General features: G+C 39.5%; 3 protein-coding genes across 3 annotated transcripts; 1 reads left to right on the plus strand and 2 right to left on the minus strand.

The window, feature by feature from the left end:
* Positions 1-695: 695 nt before the first annotated feature.
* Positions 696-11,627, minus strand: SDHD (succinate dehydrogenase complex subunit D). Its single transcript, XM_007936542.1, has 4 exons — positions 11,576-11,627; positions 7,566-7,673; positions 5,311-5,455; positions 696-861 (listed from the first exon to the last, which is right to left on the minus strand). Exons 1-4 carry the CDS (start codon positions 11,625-11,627, stop codon positions 696-698), a joined length of 471 nt encoding a protein of 156 aa, XP_007934733.1.
* Positions 11,628-11,816: 189 nt separating this feature from the next.
* On the plus strand, positions 11,817-14,586 carry TIMM8B (translocase of inner mitochondrial membrane 8 homolog B). Its single transcript, XM_007936544.2, has 2 exons — positions 11,817-11,900; positions 14,419-14,586. Exons 1-2 carry the CDS (start codon positions 11,817-11,819, stop codon positions 14,584-14,586), a joined length of 252 nt encoding a protein of 83 aa, XP_007934735.2.
* A 2,148-nt stretch (positions 14,587-16,734) lies between these two features.
* NKAPD1 (NKAP domain containing 1) lies at positions 16,735-25,945 on the minus strand. The gene is made up of 5 exons (XM_007936545.1): positions 25,877-25,945; positions 21,018-21,118; positions 18,573-18,722; positions 17,696-17,749; positions 16,735-17,242 (listed from the first exon to the last, which is right to left on the minus strand). The coding sequence occupies exons 1-5, from the start codon at positions 25,943-25,945 to the stop codon at positions 16,735-16,737; spliced, it is 882 nt and encodes a 293-aa protein (XP_007934736.1).
* Between the last annotated feature and the right edge of the window lie 846 nt (positions 25,946-26,791).

Consider the following 26,791-nt stretch of genomic DNA (forward strand, 5'->3'; position numbering starts at 1 on the left):
ACTTCGTAGTTCTATACTTATAGGCAGGTTATTTAAGACATTTGAAGTCTAAGTCTCAATTGAAAATCTACAATATTTTAATATATCTACAAGGGGACCTCTTCTCTAAATGGAACTTTCATATTCAAAAATTCTCTAAGCTCTTCCTTCTAGGATTTAGAAATTAGTACTGTGCGATATCAGCATTTTCTAATTTTAAACTTTCCCTAGGATATGTAACCATCAGTCACTGGCATCAATGGAATAGAGGAGTAAGTTTTCAAAATTAAACAGTCTAAGTGTCTGCTAAATCTTTATTTATGAGTTAACAGTCTTTGCCCTTGTCTATCATTGCCAGAACAAATATAGCAGAGGTTTGATCATAATGTACTGATAGTAATAAACTGAATTCCCATTAAGAGACTGATACATTATAAGGCAAAAGCTCATATACAATGTTTAGTTATACTGTGACTCATGTGAGAAGTTAGGAGATAATCTCATTATCTCATCAGAACATAGGACTCAGTCTCACTATTTTGTGAATATAACTCTCAAACTTTTTCCTCAAAGATTAAATTCTGAAAGTAATCATGTGAGTAGGAGAAGAGGGCTGTCTCATCAATGGAAGTATCTGCTATTTTCTCCTCATTGTCAGATGAATGGCATGACAGAGCAGAGGCAAAGAGGTGTACAATCATTAAGGTATGTCAAAGTTAGAGCTTCCACAGCATAGCAACAGCTTTGCAGATACCTACATCATGATAGTTAAAATAACAAAGACCAGCAAAGGTTAAAGCAGAGAGTACCAAGAGGCCTGCCTTGGCTGCTTTCTGTGATGTATCCCCATGGACATAGTCAGTAACAACTTGTCCAAGGCCCCTAAAAAAAATAAAAAAATTGAAATTAAAAATCATAATACAAATGAAAATCACAAGTGAAGCTAGAAGGTTACAAAAAATAATCACCCACATTCAAAATGCAATGTCTCTCCCTATCTGTCACTCTTATAAATGTCTGCTACTTCAGGAGAGTTCGTATAGCTATTTTTATAGATGAAATTTTTTCTATTCTTTTTTTAATGCTAATCCAAAGCAAGTCACAGTAATAAGAATCATAAATCAAAAGAAAAGACACAAGAGTTTCCTAATAATATAGTAAATAATCTTCCTATTCTTAGGATTTGATTTTTCAGGGTCTCAGTATGAGACACAGTAATGTCTATTTACAAAATCTTTTTTTTTCAAACTAAAAGAAACACTCTATGGAGTTTTTCATTAATTCAAAGAATATTTATTGAGCGGATATTATTATATGCCAGACCCTGTTATAAATGTTTGGAATACAGTAAATAAGACAACATCCTTGCTCTTATGGAATAAATACTCTAGTGAAAGTATAAGAAAAAGTAAATAGGTATGTGCTTTTAAAGACATATTTTAGCAGCCATCTAAGGTGTAACTGTTGGTCTCTCCCCATGTGGAACAAAATAGAGTTGAAGAAAATCAAAGACACGTGGAAACAATTAATCCAAAGGACTAAAAGACTATAGGAACCACAGCCTCCATGACCCTGAAACCAGAAGAACTGGATGGTGCCCAGCTACCACTGTCAACCACTCTGAAAGGGGATCACACAATAGGAGATCCTGGATTGAGTAGGAGAAAAATATGAAACAAAACTCAAGATCATAAAAAAGACCAGGCTTACTAGTCTCATAAAGACTGGAGGAACACCTGAGAATAAGGCCTCAGACACCCTTCAGGCCTGAAATTAAACTCATCACCCCATGGCTCAACTTTAAGCCAAGCAACAGGCAGTCTACAAGGTGAACAATAACACTGAGAAGGTATGTACTCCTTAGAACAATCGATTATATGAGAACAAAAGGGCAGCATTTGCCCAGGGATGAAGTTCAGAAGGCAGGAAGGGATAGGAAAAAAGGACAAATGGAAACAGGAAACACAAGGAGAAAGTGGGAAGAGTGCTATTACATTGCAGGGATTGCAATCAACGTCACAAAGCAAAAGGTATATGAATTGTTGAATGGAAAACCAATTTAGCTCTGTAAACTTTCACCCAAATGACAATAAAAAGTTAAAATGAAAAATATTTTAAACAGGATAGAATTAGAACACTGCAAAGAAAAGTGACAATGATCTGAACATCTTTGATGAATAATAAAAAGGCCATTGTGGCTGGAGCACATGCGTAAAGTAGAGATGAGAAGAAGGCAGGGGCAGGTCCTGTAGGGCCTTAAACGCCATGATAAGGAATTTGAGTTTTATATGAAATATAATGGGAAAACAGTGATGTGTTTTAAGCAAAGAAGTGACCAAAATAAGGAATGATCTAATTTACCTTTTGAATAACAGCTTTATAATCTACATACCATAAATTCATTCTTTAAAAGTGTGTAATTCAGTGGTTTTTAGCAACTTCAGAGCTGTGCAACTATCACGATTATCTAATTTCACAATTTTTCGTTAACCCAAAAAGAAACTCAGTACCCATTAGCAGGTACCCCTTATAATCTCCTCCCTACCAGCTCCTAGCAAGTACTAGTCTATTGTCTCTATGAACTGGCCTATTGTGGACATTTCACATAAATGGAATGACACAGTTTGTGGCCTTTTGTGAATGGATTCTTTCATTTAGCATAATGTTTTCATGGTTCATTCATGTTGTAGCATGTATTGGTACTTTATTTCTTCTGATGGCCAAATAATATTCCATTATATGAATATACCACTTTTTGTTTATCTATTCATCAGTTAAAGAAATTTTGGGTTGTTTCCACTTTTAAGCCAGTATAATACTGCTATGAATATTCATATACATGTTTTTATGTGGACACGTTTTCAATTTTCTTGGAGAACATATGTATACATATGTATATACATATATATGTACAAAGTATTTGTATTTATATATATGTAAAATTATATAAATTTATATTAAAAATTATACATTTTTTTAAGTACATACATGTAAAATTTGACCACTTGTCAGTTTGTTGTACTGTGGTAGCTTGCATGTTGCTATGAGGCTGGAGGCTATACCACTGGTATTTCAAGTACCAGCAAGTTCACCCATGGGGGACAGGTTTCAGGGAAACTTCCAGACTAAGACAGACTCAGAAGAAGGAAGGGGCCATCCACTTCTCAAAGATTTGGCCAGTGAAAACCTTATGAATAGCAGTGAAACACTGCCTAATATGTTACTGGAAAACTTTATGAATAGTCCTGAAACACGGTCCAGTATAGTGCCAAAAGATGAGCCCATCAGGTCGGAAGGCACTCAAAATATGACTAGGAAAGAGCTGCTTCCTCAGAGTAGACATGACCTTAATGATATGGATGGAGTAAAGTTTTCATGACCTTCATTTGCTAATGTGGCATGACTCAAAATGAGAAGAAACAGCTGCAAACATCCATTAATAAGTGGAACATGGAATGTACAAAGTAAGAATCTAAGAAAACTGAAGTTGTCAGAAATGAAATGGAACACATAAAAATCAATATCCTAGGCATTCGTGAGCTGAAATGGACTGGTTTTGGTCATTTTGAATCAGACAACCATATGATCTACTATGCTGGGAATGACAAATTAAAGCGGAATGGCATGGCATTTATCATCACAAAGAATGTTTCAAGATCTATGCAGAGGTACAATGCTGTCAGTGATAGGAAATAGGAAGACCAGTTAATACTACTACTATTCAAATTTACACATCAACCACCAAAGCCAAAGATGAAGAAATGGAAGACTTGGTTTACCAACTTCTGCAGTCTGAAATTGACCAAACGTACAATCAAGATGTGTTGATTATCACAGTTGATTGGAATGCAAAAGTTGGAAACAAAGAAGAATCACCAGAACTTGGAAAATATAGCCTTAGTGATAGAAAAAACGCTGGAGATGGCATGATAGAATTTTGCAAGACCAACGACTTATTCATTGCAAATACCTTTTTTCAATAACATAAACGGCAGCTATACATGTGGACTTCACTCGAGGAAGTACACAGGATCAGAGCGACTACATCTGTGGAAAGAGGTGATGGAGAAGCTCAATGTCTTCAGCCAAAACGAGGCCAGAAGCTGACTGTGGAACAGACCATCAACTGCTCATATGCAAGTTGAAGCTGAAGACAATTAAAACAAGTCCACAAGAGCCAAAATATGACCTTGATTATATCTTACCTGAATTTAGAGACCATCTAAAGAATAGATTTGATGTACTGAACACCAGTGACTGAAAACCAAAGGAACTATGGGATGACATCAAGAACATCATCCATGAAGAAAACAAAAGGTCATTAAAAAGACAGGAAAGGAAGATCAAAATGGATGTCAGAAGACACTCTGAACTTCCTCTAAAGCAAATGGAAGAAATGACAAGGTAAAAGAGCTAAACAGAAGATTTTGAAGAGCAGCTCAAGAAGACAAAGTTAATTATTATAATGAAATGTGCAAAAACCTGGAGTTAGAAAACCAAAAGGGAAGAACATGCTTGGCATTTCTCAAGCTGAAAGAAATGAAGAAAAAATTCAAGCTTCGAGTTGCAATATTGAAAGATTCTATGGGCAAAATATTGAATTACCCAAGATGTTTTGGTTACCTAGTGCTGCTCTGACAGGAATATACCACAAATGGGATGGCCTTAACAAACAGAGGTTTATTCTCTTATAGTTTGGAGGCTTTGAGTCCAAGTTCAAAGTGCCAGGCTCTAGGGACTGGGTGAAAGCCCCTCAACACTGGGGTCCAGCTCTGCCTCCTGCTCCCAGCCCACTGGAGCTAGAGGTGTTTCTTCACTCACACAGATCCTAGCTGCTGAAGCTGACAAACTCAAGGATGAAAAGTAAAAATGCACAGTCCCAATGTTACCATACCACACAACAGGCCATTAATTTAAGTCCACTGTAAGTCCCAACGTTGGCAGAGCATGGCAGGCTGCTGAACCATGATACGGCTACATGCAGGGTCCAAGCATGCCACAAGCTAGAGACTATCCTCAAGGCTTCTCCTTATATACAGGAAGCAGACCACATCCCAAAGGCAGCTACTCAGCTGCTTGTAGCAGATCCCACCATGGAGCTGATTGCCAGTCTCATCATGGGGAATAACTACCACCAGCTGCCCAGCCACTCAACCAGGCCCAGTCAAGTTGACATACAAATTTAACTACCACACAGGAAACATGAAAAGATGGAAGGAATACACAGAGTCACTATACTAAAAAGAATTGGTCAATGTTCATCCATTTCAGGAGGTGGCATATGATCAAGATCCAATGGTACTGAAGGAAGAAGAATTCAGTTGTACTTGCCAGTTACTATGGAGAGTGAGGGCTGCAGCCAGGGAATAGTCCATCGCAGAGCAAGGGTTCAAATAAGCAGCTGGGAGCAGGCCCAGGAGCAAAACACTGACAACCCTCTCACCACTCCAGTGAAGAGATGCAGCCTTGCCACCAGCTATAAAGAGGACCAAATTCAAAAGAGATGAGGAGGGAAATACACACCTCCCATGTTCAGTATTTGCTAGAAAATAACCCAAACTGACAGAATAGGTAACAGCATGCATGTAAATTTAACTTTAAGCCCATACAGAGTAAGATATAAAAACAAGTGACTCAGAGAGATGTTATCTCCCTTCTTTGAAGTCTTCTGGCACAAGAGTGTCTCAATGCCCTCATTTCTGAATTAGAAGACAGAGCCATTTTGTTTATATGGATGAGAAATCTTTGCAGTTAAGCCAATCTTGGACTTCAGTGATGTGGGCAGACACCTTGTGAATAGAAGTGAATTATATCTGAGTTCCTTTAAAATATTACTTGTCTACTTACACCTTATACTCTTTGGAAGTAATGAACATTAACAATTATCTCAATACAAAATTAAATCATTCAACTCAGGGAGAAGCAAAATCCTGATTCAATTATAAGATCATGGTCCTTCTGTCCCATTGCTTAAAAATAATTCCAAACTGATACGGAACATGAAATTTTCTCTCAAAAAAGTGAAAAACCATATGGATTTTAAACATTTCTTTGAGAGGCTCTGTTTTCAGTTATAGGCCCCTTTGGGAACTGTGGTGTAGTAAATTATTTAGTGCGGCTTTTCTACCCATAAGTCTTTGTAAACTCCAAGGTGGGATTTTCTATGAGCAACTGAGGAGCACCTGATTGCTGAAGTTGTCCACCTGGAGTATTTCTGTTGGGAGTGGCACAAAACAGTGTTCTGGGAGGTGCCTACTCTCTCTCAGGTGCTTAGAGTTCTGATGCTATGATTGGCTAGTTTGGCCACCCTGCCGGGCTCAAAAGGAAGTCTCCTGGAGGCAGAATGCTCTCTGACTGCTGGTTGAGGAAGACGTGCTGCTGAAAGAGACATATGCTGCTGGGAAAGAGACGCAAGAGACACGCATCGCTGAGTGAGACACCGAGGGACCAGTACTGCTGGGAAAGAGACTGAGAGACTGTTGGCTGAGGGACATGGACTGGGAGAGAGACTGAACGTTCTTTCTGAACTTGAGTTGTAGCCTGGTGCTTCCCTAATAAACCCCATAATCTGTGAGTTCTGTGTGGCCACTGCAGCAAATTATCAAACCCAGGAGAGAGGTGGTGGGTGCTTTGGGAGGAACGGTTGGTGAGAGGGCTGGAGGGAGGCAGCATGTTTGGCCTTGCAGTAATAGGCCTTGGGTTATTGCTGTCTTCCTCTTGTGAGATTAGAGGAGGTCAGAACATGTGGCCTCCTTGCCGTTTTTACAGTTGGTGTCACTTACTGACTGTTGCTAGTAGGAACCTAATAAAAGGGATAGAGCTTCTTCCTAGAAAATATACATATATAAAAAACTACACATATAACTTCAGATGATTTCTTGCAGCCCCGAGAACCTCCTCCTGCCAAATTAAATTCAATCTGCCAAATCTAACTGAACTAAGCAAAGACAAAAAGACTTTCAAAGATAAATAATATTAAAAGCACTATATTTGCCTAATCTCTCATAATGCAGATGTAACTATATAAGTGGTTGACTATGAAAATCAAGAAAAATCTGTTTCTCTGTAAAATACTCACATCTCTAGACTTTAAAAGTACACATACAGTTAATTCAATTATTTACCTACAGTTCTAAGACAAACTTTAATAATATCTAAATAAAATTCACCTAGGAAATACCATGATTTTAGCAGCAACCTAAATAAAAATAAGCAGTCAACTGCTTATATGCATTCTACAACATAAAACTTTTTAAATTGTATACTATTCTAAATTATCCATATCTGGTTCCTCTTCATTAGCTAGTTAAAAGTGACTAAACTCTATTGAACAGACAGACTCTTCCTACAGAGTCACTGTTTTAAAAAAATAAAGTTTTAAAAAGACTTAGATCAAAAGCTTCACGAGTTGTAATGACATCACTCAACTATACTGGCATTGTCCACCCAAATTTGTAGGGTAGATCTTCATTTGCCACAGTTAAACCTGAGTCTCCCAAATAAATTCCAAGTCCTGCCAAAGGCATGATTATTAGCCCAGAGAGGATGGCCAGGGCCCAGAAAGAATGGCAATGAAGAGAACATACAACGGTGGCTGGGGGACAGGTGAATGTGCTGCACTCCTGGGGTAGATCGGTCCTGGAGAAATGCTGAGACATGAGCAGGTCTGACTACTGGGGTCCGGAGGAACAGAGCTGAGGAAAGAAAAATTAGGGAAGTCATAAATACCTCTACTTTTACCAGCGTTAACAGACTTTTGAAATGACCAAGGGCAAATCACTAAAGTCCAAAAATAAGGGATAACAACTCATCTGTAAAATGAGGATAATACTTATTTCACTGGGTTGTTATAACCAAACTAAACTCATCATCATCGAGTCCTTTCCTACTCCTAGCGACCTCCATTGGGTTTCCAAAGCTGTAAATCTTTATGAAAGCAGAATGCCAAATCTTTCTTCTATGGAATGACTGGTGCGTTTGAACCGCCAAACTCCTGGTTAGCAGCCAAATGCCTTAACCAGTATACCACCAGAGCAATAAGGCATGGTTAAATATCTATTAATAGACTGAAGAATCAATTAATCATTTTTGTAAAAGGGTCTCACTTTAATTTTTTTAAAAACAAATAGTAGTGCCTTTCTACCTACTCATTCAACAAACATTTACTACACACAAGACTGTGGTCTACACTGAAGCAAAAGAAACCAAAGACAAAAGTCCTTGTGCTGAAGAAATTTAATCTAGTTTGGGAAGTTCATTTATTACCTTCTTCCTTTTCAAAACCATTTCCTCCAATGTACTCTTGAACCCATCCCGTCCTGTCCCTTTTGGACCCTGCCTCTTGGTTAAAAAAATAAACCTACATTCACTCTTGTCCATTACTTACCAGCTACAAGAGGCAATTTAAGCAGGCTCTCTAAGCCTCAAATTCCTCATTTGTAAAATGGAAATATTATTTTACAATATTGTGTTGGAAATAAAATGATGTATGCAAAGTGTTCAGTGTAATTCCCACAATGTTATGTTGTTGTTATTAGCTGCTGCTGAATTGACTCATGGGAGTTTTATGCACAATGGAACAAAACACTGCCTGGTCCTGCGCCATCCTCATCATCAGATGTGGATATGATAGCTGTGATCCATTGGGTCTTCAGAGGCTGATTTTTGGAAGATGATCTCCAGCCCCTCTTCCTAGTCTGTCTCAGTCTGAAAGCTCTACTGAAATCTGTTCAGCATCACAGCAACACACTAAACCATCACTGACAGACAAGTGGTGGCTGCACATGAGATACACTGACCACGAACTGAACTAAGATCTCCCACACGGAAGGCAAGAATTCTACCACTGAACTATTACTACCCTTACCTAGAATGTTACAAACATTCAACAAAAGGCAATTGCTTCTTATTCTTTCCTGTGTCTTGAACTTCTCATTACTCCCCACTGGCCATTTTCAACTCATATAACATACTCAATTCTTCCCTTAATTCCATGTCTTCTGTCTAATTAATTCCCATGCACTCTCTCCCTTTTTGTCTTTCTTCCTTCTCTTTCATGCCATGCTTCTTGAAAATGCTGTCCAAATCATCTCCACTTCCTTGCTTCCCAATCATTCTTCAATGCTCTGGAAGTTTTTATCCTCACCAAATCCGTTTTGGTAAGTCACCAATGATTCATGTGGTAATATCCAATAGGTACTATTCCATCTTCATCTTATTGAGCCTCTCTGCATCACCTGGCATAGGTGGCTCCTCCTCTTTTTTCTATGATATAACTCCCTTCTAGTTCTTCTGCTTCTCTGACCATCCTTTATCAGTCTCTTCCTGCATTCAGTATTAAATGTTGGCTTTCTCAGCTCTGTCCATTTTTCTCCTTGATCCCTTTGTCCACTACAGGCCATTTCTGGTTATAGCTACTGCCTACAAGTTGATGACACCCAAATCTGTATCTCTAGCTCTGATCTCTCTTCAAAGTATCAGAAGCTTATCTGCCTGCTGGGCCTCTTCACTGACATACCTTACATGCTTCTCAAATTCACCATGCCTAAGACTTAAATCATCCTTCTACTTACTTTCTTGTCCAAGACACATTTGCCATTTGTATGTTTCCCACTTTATTTAATAACACCTCCAGCCACTTTTTAGTCCAGAAATTTGGAAGTCATGTAGGACTTTCCCTCTAAATTCAATCACTAAGTTCTACTGACGTATCTCTTAATGTTTCTTGAGACTATCTTCTCCTCTTCCCACTACTTTTTAAATTCAGGACTTTACCATCCTTGCCTGGACAACTATCACAAGATCCTAACTTGTCTCCTTAACTTCAGTCTTAGCCTGCCCCTTCTCCCATCATCACTACTTACCATACTGCTACCAACATAATCTATCTAAATGGCAAATCTAGGTCAAAACTTTCAAAGGCTCCCCTTCACAAACCAAGTCCACACTCCTTATCCAGACTAGTAAATCCTTTTTGATGTGGTTCTCTCCAGATTGATCATTCCTCACCTTAATCTTGAAGCTCTAATACTATCCAATTTATTTTGTTTCTTCCTCATGTCATGCTGTTTCAAAACTTCCATCATTGCTTTGGGGTCCTTAGGAGATGTAAACTGTTAAGGTGTTCCACGACTAACCAGAAGTTTGGAGGTTCAAATACACTAGAGGCTGCTCGGAAGGCTTGCCAATCTACTTCTGAAAAATCTGCAACTGAATACCCTAGAGAGCACAGTTCTACTCTGACACTCCTGGGACACCATAAGTCGGTATCAACTTGACAGTCACTGGTTATCACTGCTTTTGCTAATCACAATAGCTCTAATTACAATGTTTTTATTCTCTTGTCCTTCCTTATCTTCAACACTCAGACCAGGCATACCCTCTTCAGGAACCAAGACAAGATAATCACACCAAAACAAACAAACAGTTGTGATCCAGTCATTCTGACTCATGGAGATCGCATGTGTGTCAGAATAGAATTGTGCTCCATAGCGTTTCAATGGCTGTGATCTTTCAGAAGTAGATGGCCAAACCTTTCTTGCAAGGTGCCGTTGGGACCCTTCAGTTAGTAGCTGAGAGCCACCCAGAGACTCCTTCCAAAACACAGAACTAAATTGATGCTCTTTCTCTGGACTCTTGTGCACAGCACAATCATTCATTTTATGTTAAAATTAAATAATCATGTGTTTTTCCCTATAATAATGATAGTTCTTTGAGAGTAGGAAGCAAGTTTCATTCACACTTGTAGCTCAATCTTACAACAGTGTCTGTTGTGTTGTTAGGTGCCGTGGAGTCGTCTCCGACTCACAGCGACCCTATATGCACAGCAGAACCAGAATGAAACACCATCTGGTCCCGCGCCATTTCCGCGATCCCTGCTATACTTGAGCCCATCGCTGCAGTCACTGTTGTCACTCCATCTCGTTGAGAGCCTTCCCCTCTTTTATGGACCCTCCACCTTACCAAGCATGACATACTTCTCCAGGGAATGGCCCCTTCCGATAACATTACAAAAGTAGGTGAGACGAAGTCTGGCCATTCTCGTTTCCAAGGAGCATGCAGGCTGCACTTCTTCCAGGACAGATCTATTAGTTCTTTTAGTAGTCCATTTGTTGTTCTAGCAGACAACAGTGTCTGGTATACCACAAATGTCCAGTTAAATAATTATCGAACTTTTCTCCCCACCCCAACACTCACACACCACAAGAGAAATGGGCAAACCAGGCACTGGGCCTCAGACCCTAACCCTACTTTCAGATTCGGGTGTCAGCATTCGAAGGACAGTGCATGGGGAAAAAAGGAGAACGCCTATGAGGTATGTGATTCTTCAGGGCAATGACTTACAGAAACAGCTCTTTTTCAGATTATCTGCTCACCACGTCAGCACAGAATACGTGAGATACTCTCAGGTTAACATCTGGGTCCTTGGGGGACAACGGTCATTGCAGTAGTTTCCAGCAGGTCCCAGAGCAACCGAAGGGAAGGAGGGATTCCCCTCTCCTCCAGAAGTCTCACCATTCTGCAGACGATCCCTCGCCCTCCTCCCTTCCCCCGCTAAAAGTTGCGCTAAGCACCTTCGGCGGTCAGGATGCCTCACCTCGGGCTCCTTTGGCACCGCAACTGACACTCAGCCTCCAGAAAACCGCCATCTCAGTTCTTAGGTCTCAAGGTCACCCAACAACCCGGAAGCAGTTGCGTATCAACGCCTACTTCGCAAAGAAAACAAGGAAAAAGAAACCTGGGTTCACCGGAAGTCGGCAGAGGCGGCGCGCGCCAGCCGTTCTTGCGCATGCGCATGCGCACGCGCACTTGTCGGAAGGTGCTGCGGTTTATGGACAATGGCGGAGCTGGGTGAGGCAGATGAAGCGGAATTGCAGCGCCTTGTGGCGGCCGAACAGCAGAAGGCGCAGTTCACTGCACAGGTAGTGGGACGGGGAGCAGCTCTGGAGGGTAAAGGGGAAGAAAAGTAAAGCATAGATTCTTGGCGCCCGCGAGCTCTCCACTGGCGGCACCATGAGGCCACTGGCAGTTTTCCCTATTTAATCTCTTCTACGCCCCAGTCTCCAAAAAAGACAAGTCTTGGCCCTCCTGCAGCTGGTCGTGGGTGGTGCTCAGATGCCTTCTGAGCCAGTCCGCAGTGAGGTGAAGACGGTGTAAAGCAGGGGAGAAACGTTTGGGCGACCCAAATGAACGGGAGTCTAGCACGGCAGCGAGATCTCTAGATTCTAATCCTACTTCGGCCCCTTAAATGCATTTCTGTTAGACAAGGAACCCAATTTCTGTGACCCTCGATTTCGTCATCGTCTCCTGCTTCACCGGATGTTAAGGGTCATATGCAATCATCTATTTGAAACCGAAGAAATACTGGAACATTACGTATTATGAAAAGGTGGACTCTGAAGTAGCGTTGATTATTGGTTTAAAAAAAGGGTTTTAGAGCCATTAGTCGTGGGGTCGAACCCCGGCGTGATCCGTTACTAGCTGCCTGACCTTGGGCTAATTAACCACGCCTCTTAAGTGGAGGATGTACTAGCCGTCTGGGCTGACTGAATACAGGTGGTCCCGAATTTACGAGGTATTCCAGTTAGGAAGAACTGCAATTATCATTTGATTTTTAGGAGATTATTTTGTACATTTTATCGTTAGGAGTACGTACTCAACACAGTGTTGCAGCATGTTTTTGCTAATGTTAATCATTTTCAGACGTCAGTCATGGGTAGATTACCCAATAAGCAAGGTAAGCACGGCTTTACTTGTGCTTAGTAGTGAAGAGTTACACATTTTCGATGTGGTGAAATTGTTTGCAACAGATTAAGTGTTGTTGTTGTTGTTGTTATGTGCGGTCGAGTCTGACCCCTCCTTGGGTTTCTTGAGGCATTTTCATTAGGGAAGTAGATTGCCCCATCTTCCTTCCGAGGAGTGGCTGGTGCGTTTGAACCGCCGCCAGCTTTCTGGTTAGCAGTCAAGTGCTTTAGCCACTATACTACCAGAGCTCCCAATTAAGTAAGCACAAGTAAACCTGTGCTTACCTTACTTAACTGAGTACTCCAACCCTGTCAGGGATTGTAAATTTTAAGAGGCTTTGATTCTGTAGGAAGGGGCTGTGGGGTTAGAGAGACAGATGCCAGCCATACCTAAAACAGAATCTTTGATGTGGTGAAAAAAACATGAATTTGTTCACTACGCACTATCGTCAGCACAGGTAAGCCTGTACTTGCCCTGCTTATTGGGTAATCTGACACTGCTCTCAGATGTTCAGTGTTAAGATTTATGAAGATACTGACTTTTTTTTTTTTAAAAAAAAAAAAGGAAGTAATGCTGTAATGGGGGGGGAAAAGGTATTTGACTTGTCAGACCTGCGAGGAAGTCCCCATAATGGATCCCCTATCATTAGAGACCACCTGTACTTAGTTTGGTACCCAACCTCCCAAATAGTAAGCCCTTAGTAATCTGTTTCCTTTCTTGGGGAGGAGGTGGAAGGGTTTCACAGACAGTGAAGAATGAGAACCTGATTAGAAATATCAGTCTTCCCATGTCACTTTAGTTTTGTGTATCTCACTGTACATAAATTGTATTTCAATAAAATGTATTTTTGAAAAATATATATTAGGGTCATTAGCATTCTGAAAGTACACACATTTTATATGCCTTTATGCGCATTTTTCTGCAAAATGGATCCATAACTTTTATCAGATTCTCACGTCTCCATGCCCAAGTTCGGAAGTTAAGGGCTGCTCTCCTAGGAGACAGGGCCAGAATGAGAAAGATGCAGTATTTTGGGGATATCGTTACCCATCCTTCCCAGTTCACATCAGTGCTAGGTGCTTTGGGAATATAAAAGAATTAGCCCTGCTTGAGAAGTCACAATCTGATTAAGAACTTGACACAATTAGAAAACAACAAAACAATATGTATTCATAGAACAAGTCATGTATTTTAAACTATTATAGGTACTTTAGGACAGGTTCAGAAAAAGCAGTTATCAGTGACCTTTAAGAAGGTAAGATTTTGGACTGTCTTAAAGAATGGGAAAATCTTCAGGGAGGGCATCCAGAAGCATTAAGAGTCAAGTTGAGCATACTGTGAATGGGCCTCATTGAAAAAGTATTGATTGGTGGTTGTAAAGGGGTGTGCCTTGTGCAGCTAGCAGAGAAATTTAAGGTTGATTCCTTAAGCAAACACTGGGGTTACTTGATAGAAAATGTTTTTTTTATTATTATTACAGAGAAGAAAAAAGATTTTGTTGCAATCTAGGGATGAGGACCTGGGCCATGTTGATGATAAAGTGAGGAAAGAAAGCCTATAATGAATGACTCCATGGTGTTTTGATTAAAAGAACGTTTTTGTCAAGTAACAGAAAATGAGGACACTGGGAAAAGATATGAAATTGGGCACAGTTGGGCCTATATCCCAATGGTTACTATTTTTCTTTCCTCTTAGGTACATCATTTCATGGAGCTATGTTGGGATAAGTGTGTAGAGAAGCCAGGAAATCGCCTAGACTCTCGCACTGAAAATTGTCTCTCTAGCTGTGTGGACCGCTTCATTGATACTACCCTTGCCATCACCAGTCGGTTTGCCCAGATTGTACAGAAAGGAGGGCAGTAGGCCATCTCCTGGGAACAAGACTGAAGAAGCAAAGGACTTATTATTAAAGTGCCAGTGGGGTAAGGATGTCATCTCATTGTCAGGTCAACATCATGTGTTGCCAAGCTTCTTGGTGCTAAAAAGTTAACAGATCAAATGTTCAAAAAGTGAAATTTATTTGGAATTCAGAAATTCCAGATTGTATCACATCAGTTATTCAATAAATGTGAATTCTCTTAAGTCTTTTTTTAATCCCATTTTAGTATTGAATTAATACAGAGATCTCTGACTGGTAGGAACACTAGAAATAAGTATGTTCCAAGGCTGCTAGGGCAAATGGGAGATCTTAGTTTTGAAGAGCCGTTCTAAGCTATATATAAGGGGGCTAAAAGAACCATCAACGCTTTAGCTAAGGCAAAAAGGAGAGTTTGGGGTTGAGACAGGTGAAGAACAACATGACCAAGAAAAGGTAAACATGGCCAAAAAAAAGAACAGGCAAGATGCAGTACTAGTTGGAAAAAAGACAGGCCTGCCAGTATTGGAAGGGGAGAGGGTTATGATCAAAATAGAGCCAAGTTCCTAGAGATGCCTTGTTCCACATGCCCACCTTCTGGAGTCTGTACTTGCAATCAGAACAGTACTTTTCATAGTGCAGAAACAATGCTAAAAATACATGATAAAAACTCTTTTCAATGAGGATTTCACTTGCTCCAAGAATGTAATAGTTGCTTTAGGTTAAGAGGTAAAGGTTAGAGACTTACCTATCCCCTTAAGCCCCTATTAATGCCAAGGATAAAAATATAGATTGTGGACCATGGACAGTTCAGTGCCAGAGTATTATTTCATATAAATAACCCATAAGGTAGCACCTGCTCATAATTAAGAGATAGGGAACCTCTGGCCAACCAAGTTAAGACTGAACACTTTATTAGAAATCTGTTCTGTAAAGTGAATAAATTTAGTAGTGAGAACTACAAAATACTACCACCCCATGGAATGTCATCGTAGTTGTATTCTATTGCTGGTGTTGTATGTTATGCTACCATGAAATGTCTTTCTGTATTACACATGGAGAAAGTGATAGCTTTTCTCCCATAATGAAAAAATTTACTTGTATTTTACCTATCTTCTAAGGGTGATATTTGGGGCTTTTAATACTTAAGATCTTAGGGATCATAGTATGACATCAGAATTGTAGTCTCTGCCTTGTGCTTTAACCTAAAGGCAGACTGGGAAGAAATGGATCTGTCCCTGAGAAGCCTGTTTCATTTGGGAACTGACTAAGTTTCAAGGAAAATCTTAAGTTCATTAATAGATTAGAAATGAACATGAAAACCACCTTTAAATGGCAGTTGCAACCCTGAAATCCTGTTCAGAGCACCATTAGACAGCAGGATTAATTCCTAATTTGTCTCCAGTTGGTTGAGGATTATCTAAGATAACTGAAGAAATACTCTCTAACACAAGTCCATTTAGGTGATATCCAGCAATGGAACTAGAAAACGTCACTTAATTAACCAATTAGCATATTTAGCGGTGTATTAAGTATAGACCCTGTCCAGCAGGGAAAGTTTGACTGAGAAAACCTTAGGGCCTTGTATCAATAGTTATCTACAGATGTTAAGAAGGAAAAAGGTTTGTTCTTATGACCATTTTCTCATTAAATAAACTGGATAACACCTACAGGAGCAAAATACAGAAGGGTCAAAGCACCAAAGCTGGAAACAAGTCAAGTTTTTGTTTCCTGCTATATAAAGGAAGATTAGCACAAGACAATATTCCCTTGTCTTACCATTCTAATCAGCACTGGTTCCAATCCACCTCTTGTTTTCCCCAAATTCAAGATTTCAATAGGTGTGCCCAGGCCATTATTGGATTCAGCTTGCTGGGTCCTTTAATTTACTATATATGGACTCTAAACTAAACATGATTAATTGCAAATAATAATAATCTTTTCAAGGAGCCTTCATAACAAAATACCAGATGCCCTATTAACAGTAAAAGGAGATCAAGTTTAACAGGCCAAAATAGAAGTCTGTCCAAATGTATACAGATGGCACAAGACCTCTGACCTCAGGCCCCCTGTGCTGAATTAAGAGTCACTGGCAAAGCCCCTAGGTAGGGCTGTAAAGACAGTCATGTGGGAAACTGAAGAATGGACCTTCTCATTCAGTCATCCTCTGAACTCTCGGCAGACCTTTCATCTGTAGCCACTTTCCAATTTGTGCGTTTGTTTGTCCTTTGTTGTATTTCACTATTATTCACAGGGATATGAACTTTTTTATCTCTCTTTTTCCTTTTGGTTTTCTTAGTGTCTCTTTCCTGACTGTCCTCAGAACTGCCCGATGCTGAGTCTTCTGACTGAGAAGTGTCACTTTCTGACTCTAAGAACAAAGCAGGTTTTTTGAGAGACTTTTTCCTGGATTTTTTCTTACGCTTATGTGGTTGTTTCCTTTTCCTGGTACTGGAAGCTTCAGTTTCTTCTGAGATCTCACTTGAGGAATCTGCTGTTACATCTATGGCTTCCTTTTTGCTTTTCTTCTGTTTCTTATGTGACTTTTTTTTCTGCTTTTTTTTGTGGGATTTCTTTGACTTCTTATGTTTGCGGGATTCATGGGTAGTTGATTTTACCTGAGGAGATTTCTTTTTTCCATTGATAACATCTTGCTGATCACTACTAATAAAGTAAAAAAGAGAAAATTTTACTATAGAAAAGAGAAGATATATTTACATTTTAATATCCTGCATTCTAGCTAGGGAGTTGGGTTCACATTTTAATTTTAAATTAAACCTTTAAATAAAGTTACTCAGACTTTACCTACTCTTACTCTTGAGTTTTTGTTTTCTCATCTTTAAAATGAAGATAATACTACTAATTTGCCACACTCAGTAATTAAATGTAATACTACACATAATGAAAAGCCTAAAGTCTATAGACATTCCAAACATCAGGGAAAGGGAAAATATAATACCAGTTATCTCCCAACTAAATTATCTGTTGTTTCTTTAGTTACATTGTCAATAATAAATGATGTTATATTCTTTGTAAAAGTTACGAATTCAATTTATAGTACAGACTTTGTACTAATCTGAGTTTCAAACTTTTTTTCAGTAACCCTATGTGCCTTACCTGTCTGTCTCAAATTCTTCAGGGTATAACTCTTTATAACCACTGTGACCCCATCTGTAATGTAACATGTTACACATGTTGTTGTTAAAGCAGTGCATACATTTTTAGAAATTAAAACAAAATTAGAGACCTAAGAGTACATGCATACACACAGAAAAAAAAGATATGGTAGAGCCAAACCTACCTTATTGCACAGTAACCTCATTGGCTACATTTTCTGTGCTGCATACTACTCATTCAAAATTTCTGTCCATTAAGAAAACTTGCCATTCTCTTCCTTAAGAAACACTAAGGGACTTTGATACTCTTCTTTAGCTATGCAGCATTTCTACCATAACAATGCCTTCTAAACTGGGACTATTAACTTTTTTATTAATAATAGCTTTATTGATACATAATTTATTGGTACCATAAAATTCACCCTCTTAAAGTGTAAAATTCAGTGAATTGCAGTATATTGTTGTGCAGCTGTTATCACTTAATTTCAGAATATTTTCATCACCCAAAAAAGAAAGCCTATACCCAATGGTAGTCACACTCCATTTCACCCCTCCATTCTGGCAACAACTAACCTACTTTCTGTCTCCATGGATTTGCCTGTTCTAGACATTTCACATAAGTTTTCAAAGTTCATCCATGTTGTAGTTTATCAGTATTTCATTCCTTTTTATTGCTAAATAGTAGCCTATTGTATGAATATATCACATTTTACTTAGCTATTCATCAATTGACATCTATTTGGATTGTTTCTACTTTTTGGCTATTATGAATAATGCCGCTATGAAGATGACAGGTTTTTGTAAGGATAATAAATCTTTAAAAGTACACATTTTCAGGCCAGATCTCACTGAAAGTCATAGGAACTTGACACACAAACCTGTCTGGCATATTAGCTTCATAATCATACAACTTCTTGTTCCAAGATTTAGCCTTAAGAAAATCATCTTCCAGTGTCCCAGAAATTTCATGCCTTGGCCTCCAGTAGTCTCTCTGAGTTTCTTCATCAAAACCATCACTACGCATCCGGCTGTAAGAGAAAGAAACTTTTAAATTTAAAACCATCTGTGAGGTTACTCTATGGAACATCATTCACAAAGCTCATGGAACAAGCTAAGGGAAGAACAAAACAATCTGATACTTTCTGTTAAACAAGACAAAAAATGAAGAAGATACCTGTTCTTCTCTGTGCATCAGTAAAGTCCAGTGAAAACAAACAAAGCATTGAGAGGAACAGATTGTAAAATATAAGGGAAATCACTTCTGGACTGTGGCATGCTATAACTCACTGATTCTCAAGTAAGAGGGCGTGCAAAGAAGGAAACAACATAATCACAACTAGAGACATTTCAAATTACCCAGAGATTCTGAAATAGCCCTCCATCCCTGCAAACCAGTGACTCATTGCTGTAGTATGGTCACAATAACAGTGGAAACAAGGCATAACCCCTGGGTATCTTGAGGTTAAAAAAAAGTTGAGAACCAGTGGTCCAGTCTGTTTCTATAGTGTCCAGTAATCAGTCAGCAAACCACCCAATTAGTTATCAGAAATTCTTAAAGAGCCCACTATGTTCTAACTGCTGAGAAGACAGCAATAGATGAGACAACCACAATTCCTGCCACTAAAGAGATTATGTTCTAAAGTTTATTGACCATGACAAGCATCAATATAGAGTTTACTCTAAAAGAGCAGTATTTTGTTCCCAGAAAGGCCACTTGGAATTGAACAACCTGTACTAACTGTGCTGCTTGAATCTTCACAATTAAACCTTCATTGTGAAAACAAACTTAAGACTGCCTCCTTTACCACGGACACCTTGAATACTTCTTGTCTGAAGCCATTCACACACAACCAGTCATATGCCAAAGTCCACAAACCCCAGGCACACTCACTCTCCTAAAATACCTTACTGTTAACTACTGATTTTCCAAGATGGCTTCAGAAATCAAATTATACTATAGTTACTTTTCACACACCACAGCTCCTATACTCACAGGTATATAATCCCCAAGAGATGCTCCCAACTATTACTATACCTCCACAAGTAGAAGACAACCAAGCCTGCATAATCCTTAGTATTCTTACTTAAAAAGGTTATGTAAAAGGTTATGTGATGTGGCAAAGAAAGTAGGGTAAAGAAAAGGCTGAAAGTAATGGGGAAAGAAGTGATGGGTCTGCTAAGTCACCATGAGATACCAATACAAAACCTAAGTTAAAAGTGGAAGTAGTTACTCAAAATGTTAAGAATAAAATTACCTTATAACTGATAATTCCATTCTTAGGTATATAGCCAAAAGAAGTGAAAGCAGGAATGCAAACAGACACCAATATTCATGGCAGCACTATTCACAATAAGCAAAAGGTGGAAACTACCCAAGTGTCCATCAACAGATGAATGGATAAACAAAATGTGGTATATACATACCAAACCTATTGCCATCAAGTCAATTCCAATTCACAACCCTGTAAGGACAGAGTAGAACTGCCCCATAGGGTTTCAAAGGCTATAAATCCTTAAAGAAGCAGACTGCTGCTGCTTTCTCCCACAGAGCATCACTGTAGCAGCAGAGCACTTTAACCACTAAGCCATCAGGGCTCCTCTTATATACATACAATGGAATATTCAGCCATAAAGAGAAGTGAAGTTCTGAAACAAGTAACCACATGGACGAACCTTGAAAACATTAAGTGAAATGAGCCAGTCACAAAAAGACAAATACTGTATTATTCTACTTACATGAAGTATTGAGAATAGGCAAATTCATAGAATGAAGAATAGAGGTTACCAGGGCTGAGAGAGGGAGTAATGAGGAGTAGTTGTTTAATAGGTATAGAGTTTCTGTTTGGGTAACTTTAGATCTCGAACTAAACAGTAGTTATGTTTACACAACATTGTGAATTTATACAACTTTGTGAATATACTTAATGCTAGTGAATTGTACACTCAAAAATGGTTAAAATAGTAAGTAAATGTTATGGTACATATGTTTTACCACCACACCCCACCCTCAAAAAAAAAAAAAACATGAATCAAGGCAGAACCTACAGAACTCTAACATTTACTAACTTATTCAAGTTAGATCTGACTTACTCAAGTTAGAATTTTTAAATTTTCCATGAAAGACAAAGAACAGAATCATATACATCATGGCCATTACCTTTATGATTGGGTCGAGATTTAAGAGAGAGGAAAGGTTTAAGGACTTACAGAACTGAATTCTGGATGTAAATCATCTATTCTTAGCATATCAAACGTTTTTAAACCAAAGTTGATGATTTGTAAAAGGTAAGAATTATTTTGGTTCTTAAAAGCTGCAACTCCACCTTGAACTGGTAGGTAACATTTTCCTTTTGGTTCCCCGGTAAGCATCTTCCATCTGTTTCTCCAGTTCTCTTATTTTCCACATATCTGATTCTTCCTGAATCTAGATTTTTTTTTAAAAAAAAAAGGGAGATAAGATAAAAATAAATTACTAAAAATAACACTTTACATCACAGAAGAGTAACTGAAAGTCTACACTAATTACTGGGTCACAACTACATCCACTCCTCACTGATTGATACTGTTAGGTTATGTGAAATTGGCATTATGTAAAAGTCTCCCCCCCACCTCTACCTTCACCACTGTGATGCCCTCCTTTCACTCACTGCCCCATCAAGTGCCCTCAGCCCATCTTGGGATGTGTGTAGTCCAGTGGGCCCCTTTCCCCACCACCCAAAGCATGTAGGAGTTGGGGATAGTACGTGGGTGTTGCTCATAGTCTGTCCTGGGAAGGGACTCTGTTTGTCTTTTGTCCACCCAAGCCCCATAGCCCCACTCAATGCCATTCCCTCTCCTTCACTTCTATTTTTCTGAACTGACCTCTCCCACACCTTCAGGCCCTTGCCTGGGCTCCCTCTGCCTGCCCTTGACCTTGCATCATCCCACTGTTGCCCGGCAACCTCTTTGGTCAGACCAAGTGTTGCATACAAACAGAGATAGCATCCCATGGCAGGTCGGCCACCATGCCTCACATGGCCCGGTCATCATTGGGCTGTCCAGTATATCCTCATGGAGGACACCCTGGGGTCGAGTGTGGACGTAGACCAATGGAGGCACCACCTGATAATTTTTTCAGAATTGTCGTAAATGCGGAACGAATCAGATAGTCAATAAGTGACAACTAATTGTAGGTTATTATCAGAGACCTGAGAAAGAAGTTCTGGTTCTCTGCAGAGTGGTTAAGCAGTCAGAACCAGTACATTTCCAAATGCTTAGGATTCTGCAATAATAGAACTTTTTCAACCCCATGTATATATATACACCACCTTACCAATTCTGTAATTGTGCAAACATTAGGACATAGTTTCATGTTTCTAAAATGCTTTATGACATCATATCATCTTAAGCAAACATTATGCAAACTTATGAAGGAAGCACAGCAGGTACCATTATTACATTTTACTGAAAAGAAAAAAAAAGCTCAGAGACAATAAATGATTTGACAAAGTTTTAAAACTAGTAATGACATGTCTTTAAACTCTAGGCTAAGTCTCTTTTCACACGTACTTCTTGTCAGAAATAAAGCAAAACAAAATAAACAGTATAGTTACTAGAGAATTTCTTAAAAAGCAGACCAAAAATTGCCAACTGAAAAGAATACATTTCAATTCTAAGTTTTCTGCGTAATTTTCTAAAAGCTGTGCTAAATTTTTCTTAGCCACCACTTTCAAATCTAAGATCACCATACAATTAGGGTGGGTAACACAGTTGTAGAAGCTGCTTAAGTAACATACTGTAACCCACAATCAAAAGATCAGGTGATATGATAGTAGTAACATTTTATGATCGAGCTAAGATGATAAATAACTGTGTGTCTGCACACCTCATTGAAGAAAACCAAACAAGGATCCTTGGCCCTGGGTGACCTCCCTAGGTGCTCTCCCTAGGTGATCTCATCTACCCTCATGACTTCTAACATCAACCTGTTAGGTGTAATCCAGTTAATTTCAACTCCTAACAATCCCATGTGACAGGGTAGAACTGCCCCAAAGGGTTTTGTAGGCTGAAATCTTTATGGAAAAAAGGAGCTCTGGTAGCATAGTGCCTAAGGCACTTGACTGCTAACCAGAGGCTAGTGGTTCAAACCCACCAGCCACTCCTCAGAAGGAAGATGGGGCAATCTATTTCCGCAGAGATAGTGCCTCGGAAACCCAAGGAGGGGTCGCTATGAGTCAGGTCCGACTTGACTTGATGGCACGTAACGACAACAACAATCTTTATGGAAGGAGATTGCCAGGCTTTCTCCCATGGAGCAGCTAACTACATTCCCAAATCATTATGTCTAGTCCCAACTTTTCTCCTTTCCTCCAAGTCTGAATTATCAATTGTTAGGACATCCTATAAGCACCTCACAATTAACTGAACCAACCAAACTAATTATCTTTCCCCTGATATTTGTCCCTTTTCTTTTGTTCTCTATCTCATTTACTGGTATCATCATCATCCACCCAGTCATACAAGTTAGTTATATTTGATCCCATTCTTATCACTATCATCATCCAATCAGTCACCAAATTCTTTAGATTCTACACCCTAATTCCTCTTCTTCACCCCTGCTGTCACTGCTTTCATTCAAACCCTCATCATCTCTCACCTGGAACACTGCAGGTGCCTCCCAATTTATCTCCCCACTGTCCCTCCCCATCTTATCAATGCCCTACCCAGCTGATAATCATCTTTCTAAGATACAAATATGATCATGTGATACCCCTGCTTAAAAACATTTGATGGCTTTTTTATTGTCTACAGGAAAAGGTCTAATCTCCCAATCATTACACAGGAGACTAAACAATCTGACTCTAATTTACCACTCAGACTTCATCTTCTCCCAATACCCCTCTCACATTCCCTATCTTCCACATGCACACAATTTTTTGCCATGCCCCAAGTGCTTTATGTTATTTCTTGTAGCCATGGTAATACATGATGTTCCCTCTATCCAGGATAGTCTTTTTTTTTTTTTGGACATTTTATTGTGCATTAAGTGAAAGTTTACATAGCAAATTAGTTCATATACAAATTATTCTATGACATCAGTTGCAAGGTGTCAGTACTCTCCCCATTTCCACCATGTATTAATCTGATTTCCTTGTCTATCCCTGCCTTCTCATCTTTGTTTTGGGGCAAATATTGCCCTTTTGGTCTCATACAGCTGGTTGTTCTACGGAGCACCTTCCTTGCGGGTGTTATTGTTTATTTTATAGACCCATATATTATTTGGTTGAGAGGTGGCTCTAGGAGTAGCTTCAGTTCCATTTTGGAAATGTGACATACGGCAGTAGTTTCAGGGGTTCCTCTGTTGCTGTTAGGTGTTGTCGAGTCACCTCCAACTCATAGCCAGCCCTATGTACAATAGAACAAAACACTGCCTTCTCCTGCGCCAGCCTCACAATCCTTGCTACACCTGAGCCCATCACTGCAGCCACTATGTCAATCCATCTCATTAAGGGCCTTCCCCTTTTTCACTGACCCTCCACTTTACCAAGCATATATCCTTCTCCAGGGAATGATCCCTTCTGACAACATAACCAAAGTAGATAGGACAGTGAAGAAAACCAAAAACTAAAGGAAGTAGGTGAAATGAAGTCTGGCCATTCTCACTTTCAAGGAGCATTCTAGCTGCACTTCTCCCAGGACAGATTTGTTAGTTCTGGCAATCTATGGTACTTTCAGTATTCTTTGCCAACACCACAACTCAAAAGCATCAGCTCTACTTCGGTCTTCCTTATTCGTTGTCCAACTTTCACATGCACATGAGGTGAAAGAAAACATCACAGCTTGGGTTAGGTGCACACCTCAGTCTTCAAAGAGACATCTTTGCTCTTCAGCACTTTAGAGAGGTCTTTTGCAGCAGATTTGCCCAGTGCAATGTCGTCTGACTTCTTGACTGCTGCTTCCATTGATGTTGACTGTGGAACGAAGTAATATGGCTTCTTCTAGTCTCTATCAGGGAGCTCTGGTCACGCAGTGCCTAAGACATTTGACTGCTAATCAGAAGACTGGCAGTTCAAACCCACCAGCCACTCTTCAGAAGGAAGGTTGAGCAATCTACTTCCACAGTGATACTGCCTCGGAAACCCAAGGAGGGGTCACTATAACTCAGATCTGACTCAACAGCAGTGAGTTTGGTTTTTGGAGTCTATCAAACCAGTAAGTCTGGTCTTTTTCATGAATTTGAATTGTTTTACACTTTTCTCCCATTCTAACCAGGACCTTCTATTGTGTCCTTGGTCGGAACAGTGGTAGTGGTAGCCAGGCACCATCTAGTTCTTCTAGTCTTATGCTAGAGGAAGCTGTCCTTCATGTAAGCCATTAGTTCTCTGGACTAATTGCTTCCTTTAGTCTTTGGCTTTCTGCACTGTCCTTTACTTCAGGGAAGAAGAGACTAATAGTTGTACCTTAGATGGCCACTCACAAACTGTTATAATCTCAGACACTACTTGCCAAACTAGGATGGAGAGCATGGTCTTTATGTTCTGTGTTATGCCAATGATCTAGATGTCCCCTGAAAGTACTTACTGTCACTGCCATCAATTCGATTGCAACTCATAGTGACCCCTTCTTAGGTTTCTGAGGCAGTATCTCTACGGAAATAGACTGCCCAGTCTTCCTTTCGAGGAGTGGCTGGTGGGTTTGAACCGCCAGCCTTCTGGTTAGCAGTCAGATGCCTTAGGCACTACACCACTAGAGTACAGTCCTTAGCATTCAGGCCCAGTAGCTCAGTCCTATGAGGTGTTCAGTTATATCTAAGACGTTTTCACAGCTGTGCCCCTTAGTGCTTTATTATATATATGAATATATACAGCACATATAAATAGGTATGTACAAAAACCCACACCAGGATGATCCTTTACACATGGTAAACTTGTCCTCTTTCATCCAGACACAGTTCAAATTTCAGTAGCTCAAATCCTACCCTTCTATAAAATCTTTTCTAGTTCCCCAAGGTTTATTTCATTACTCATTATTCCTTCCTCAGTGTTCTACAGCACTTTGTTTATGTCTCTATTATAGTACTTATTAAACTATTATAACTACCTATTTTATTCACTTTTGTATCTCCCAACTGTGCCAATGTACTGTTTGACACATCCTATACCCTCAATAATTGTTAAGGAAATGACTAAGTTCTACCTCCCACCTTATTGTGAGCATCTGTGTGCCGGATGACATTCCTCAGGAGGACTTTCCCCAATGGAACCCGGGACATTCTTCAATCTGAAATGAATCAATAAGTAATATTTAATATTTTATTTATTATTTTTTATTAAAATTTTATAAAGAAGCATGAGGTTAAAATCACTGAACTAGGAGTCAGAAGTTCTGAGTAATAGTTTTTCTTTCACCATCAAAAGGGGAAAATGCCTGACCACACTCATGTGAGGATGAAAGGAGATTGTTAGAATTCTTGGAAACTGCACAAGACTGTACAAAAATAAGTCCTTTCACGGGCATCATTTCATTAATCCTCACAACTCTTGTTTTTTATGAGGCAAGCGTCTTCATCCCTGTTTTATAGATGAACCAAAAAAAACCAAACTCACTGCCATCGAATCAATTCCGACTCATAACGACCCCCACTGGGTTTCAAAGTCGTTAAATCTTTACAGAAGTAGATCGCCCCATCTTTTTTCCGCGGAGCGGCTGGTGGGTTTGAACCCCCAACATTCTGGTTATTTGTCACTTAGGCCTTGTGCCACCAGAGCTCCTTTATAGATGATGTTCCCTTAAAGCTAAACTTGCCCCAGGCCACAAGTCACAGGCAAACAAAATAAGTCAATGTCCACATTAGAAAACAACTCTCAAATCAAAAAACTTGTTTGCGATGACGCAAATACCTAGATTTTGAGAGTGTCAGTGACCACTAATGTGAACTATAACAAAAACTAAAGCCTAAAAACATCAGATGCAGAGGGAATCTAAATTTCTCTGAACAGGAGCATTTATTCCCTATTTTGTAAAGAAGCCTCCAAAAACTAGTTGACAAGGATATTCACGTAAGCACTATAAGGGGCGTTGTGCCAACCACCCCACCACTCACTCACCCCTCGATCCT

Source organism: Orycteropus afer, unplaced genomic scaffold (assembly GCF_000298275.1).
Source record: "Orycteropus afer afer isolate SDZICR_OR568_19922 unplaced genomic scaffold, OryAfe1.0 scaffold00036, whole genome shotgun sequence".
In the NCBI taxonomy this organism is placed as follows: Eukaryota; Metazoa; Chordata; class Mammalia; order Tubulidentata; family Orycteropodidae; genus Orycteropus; species Orycteropus afer.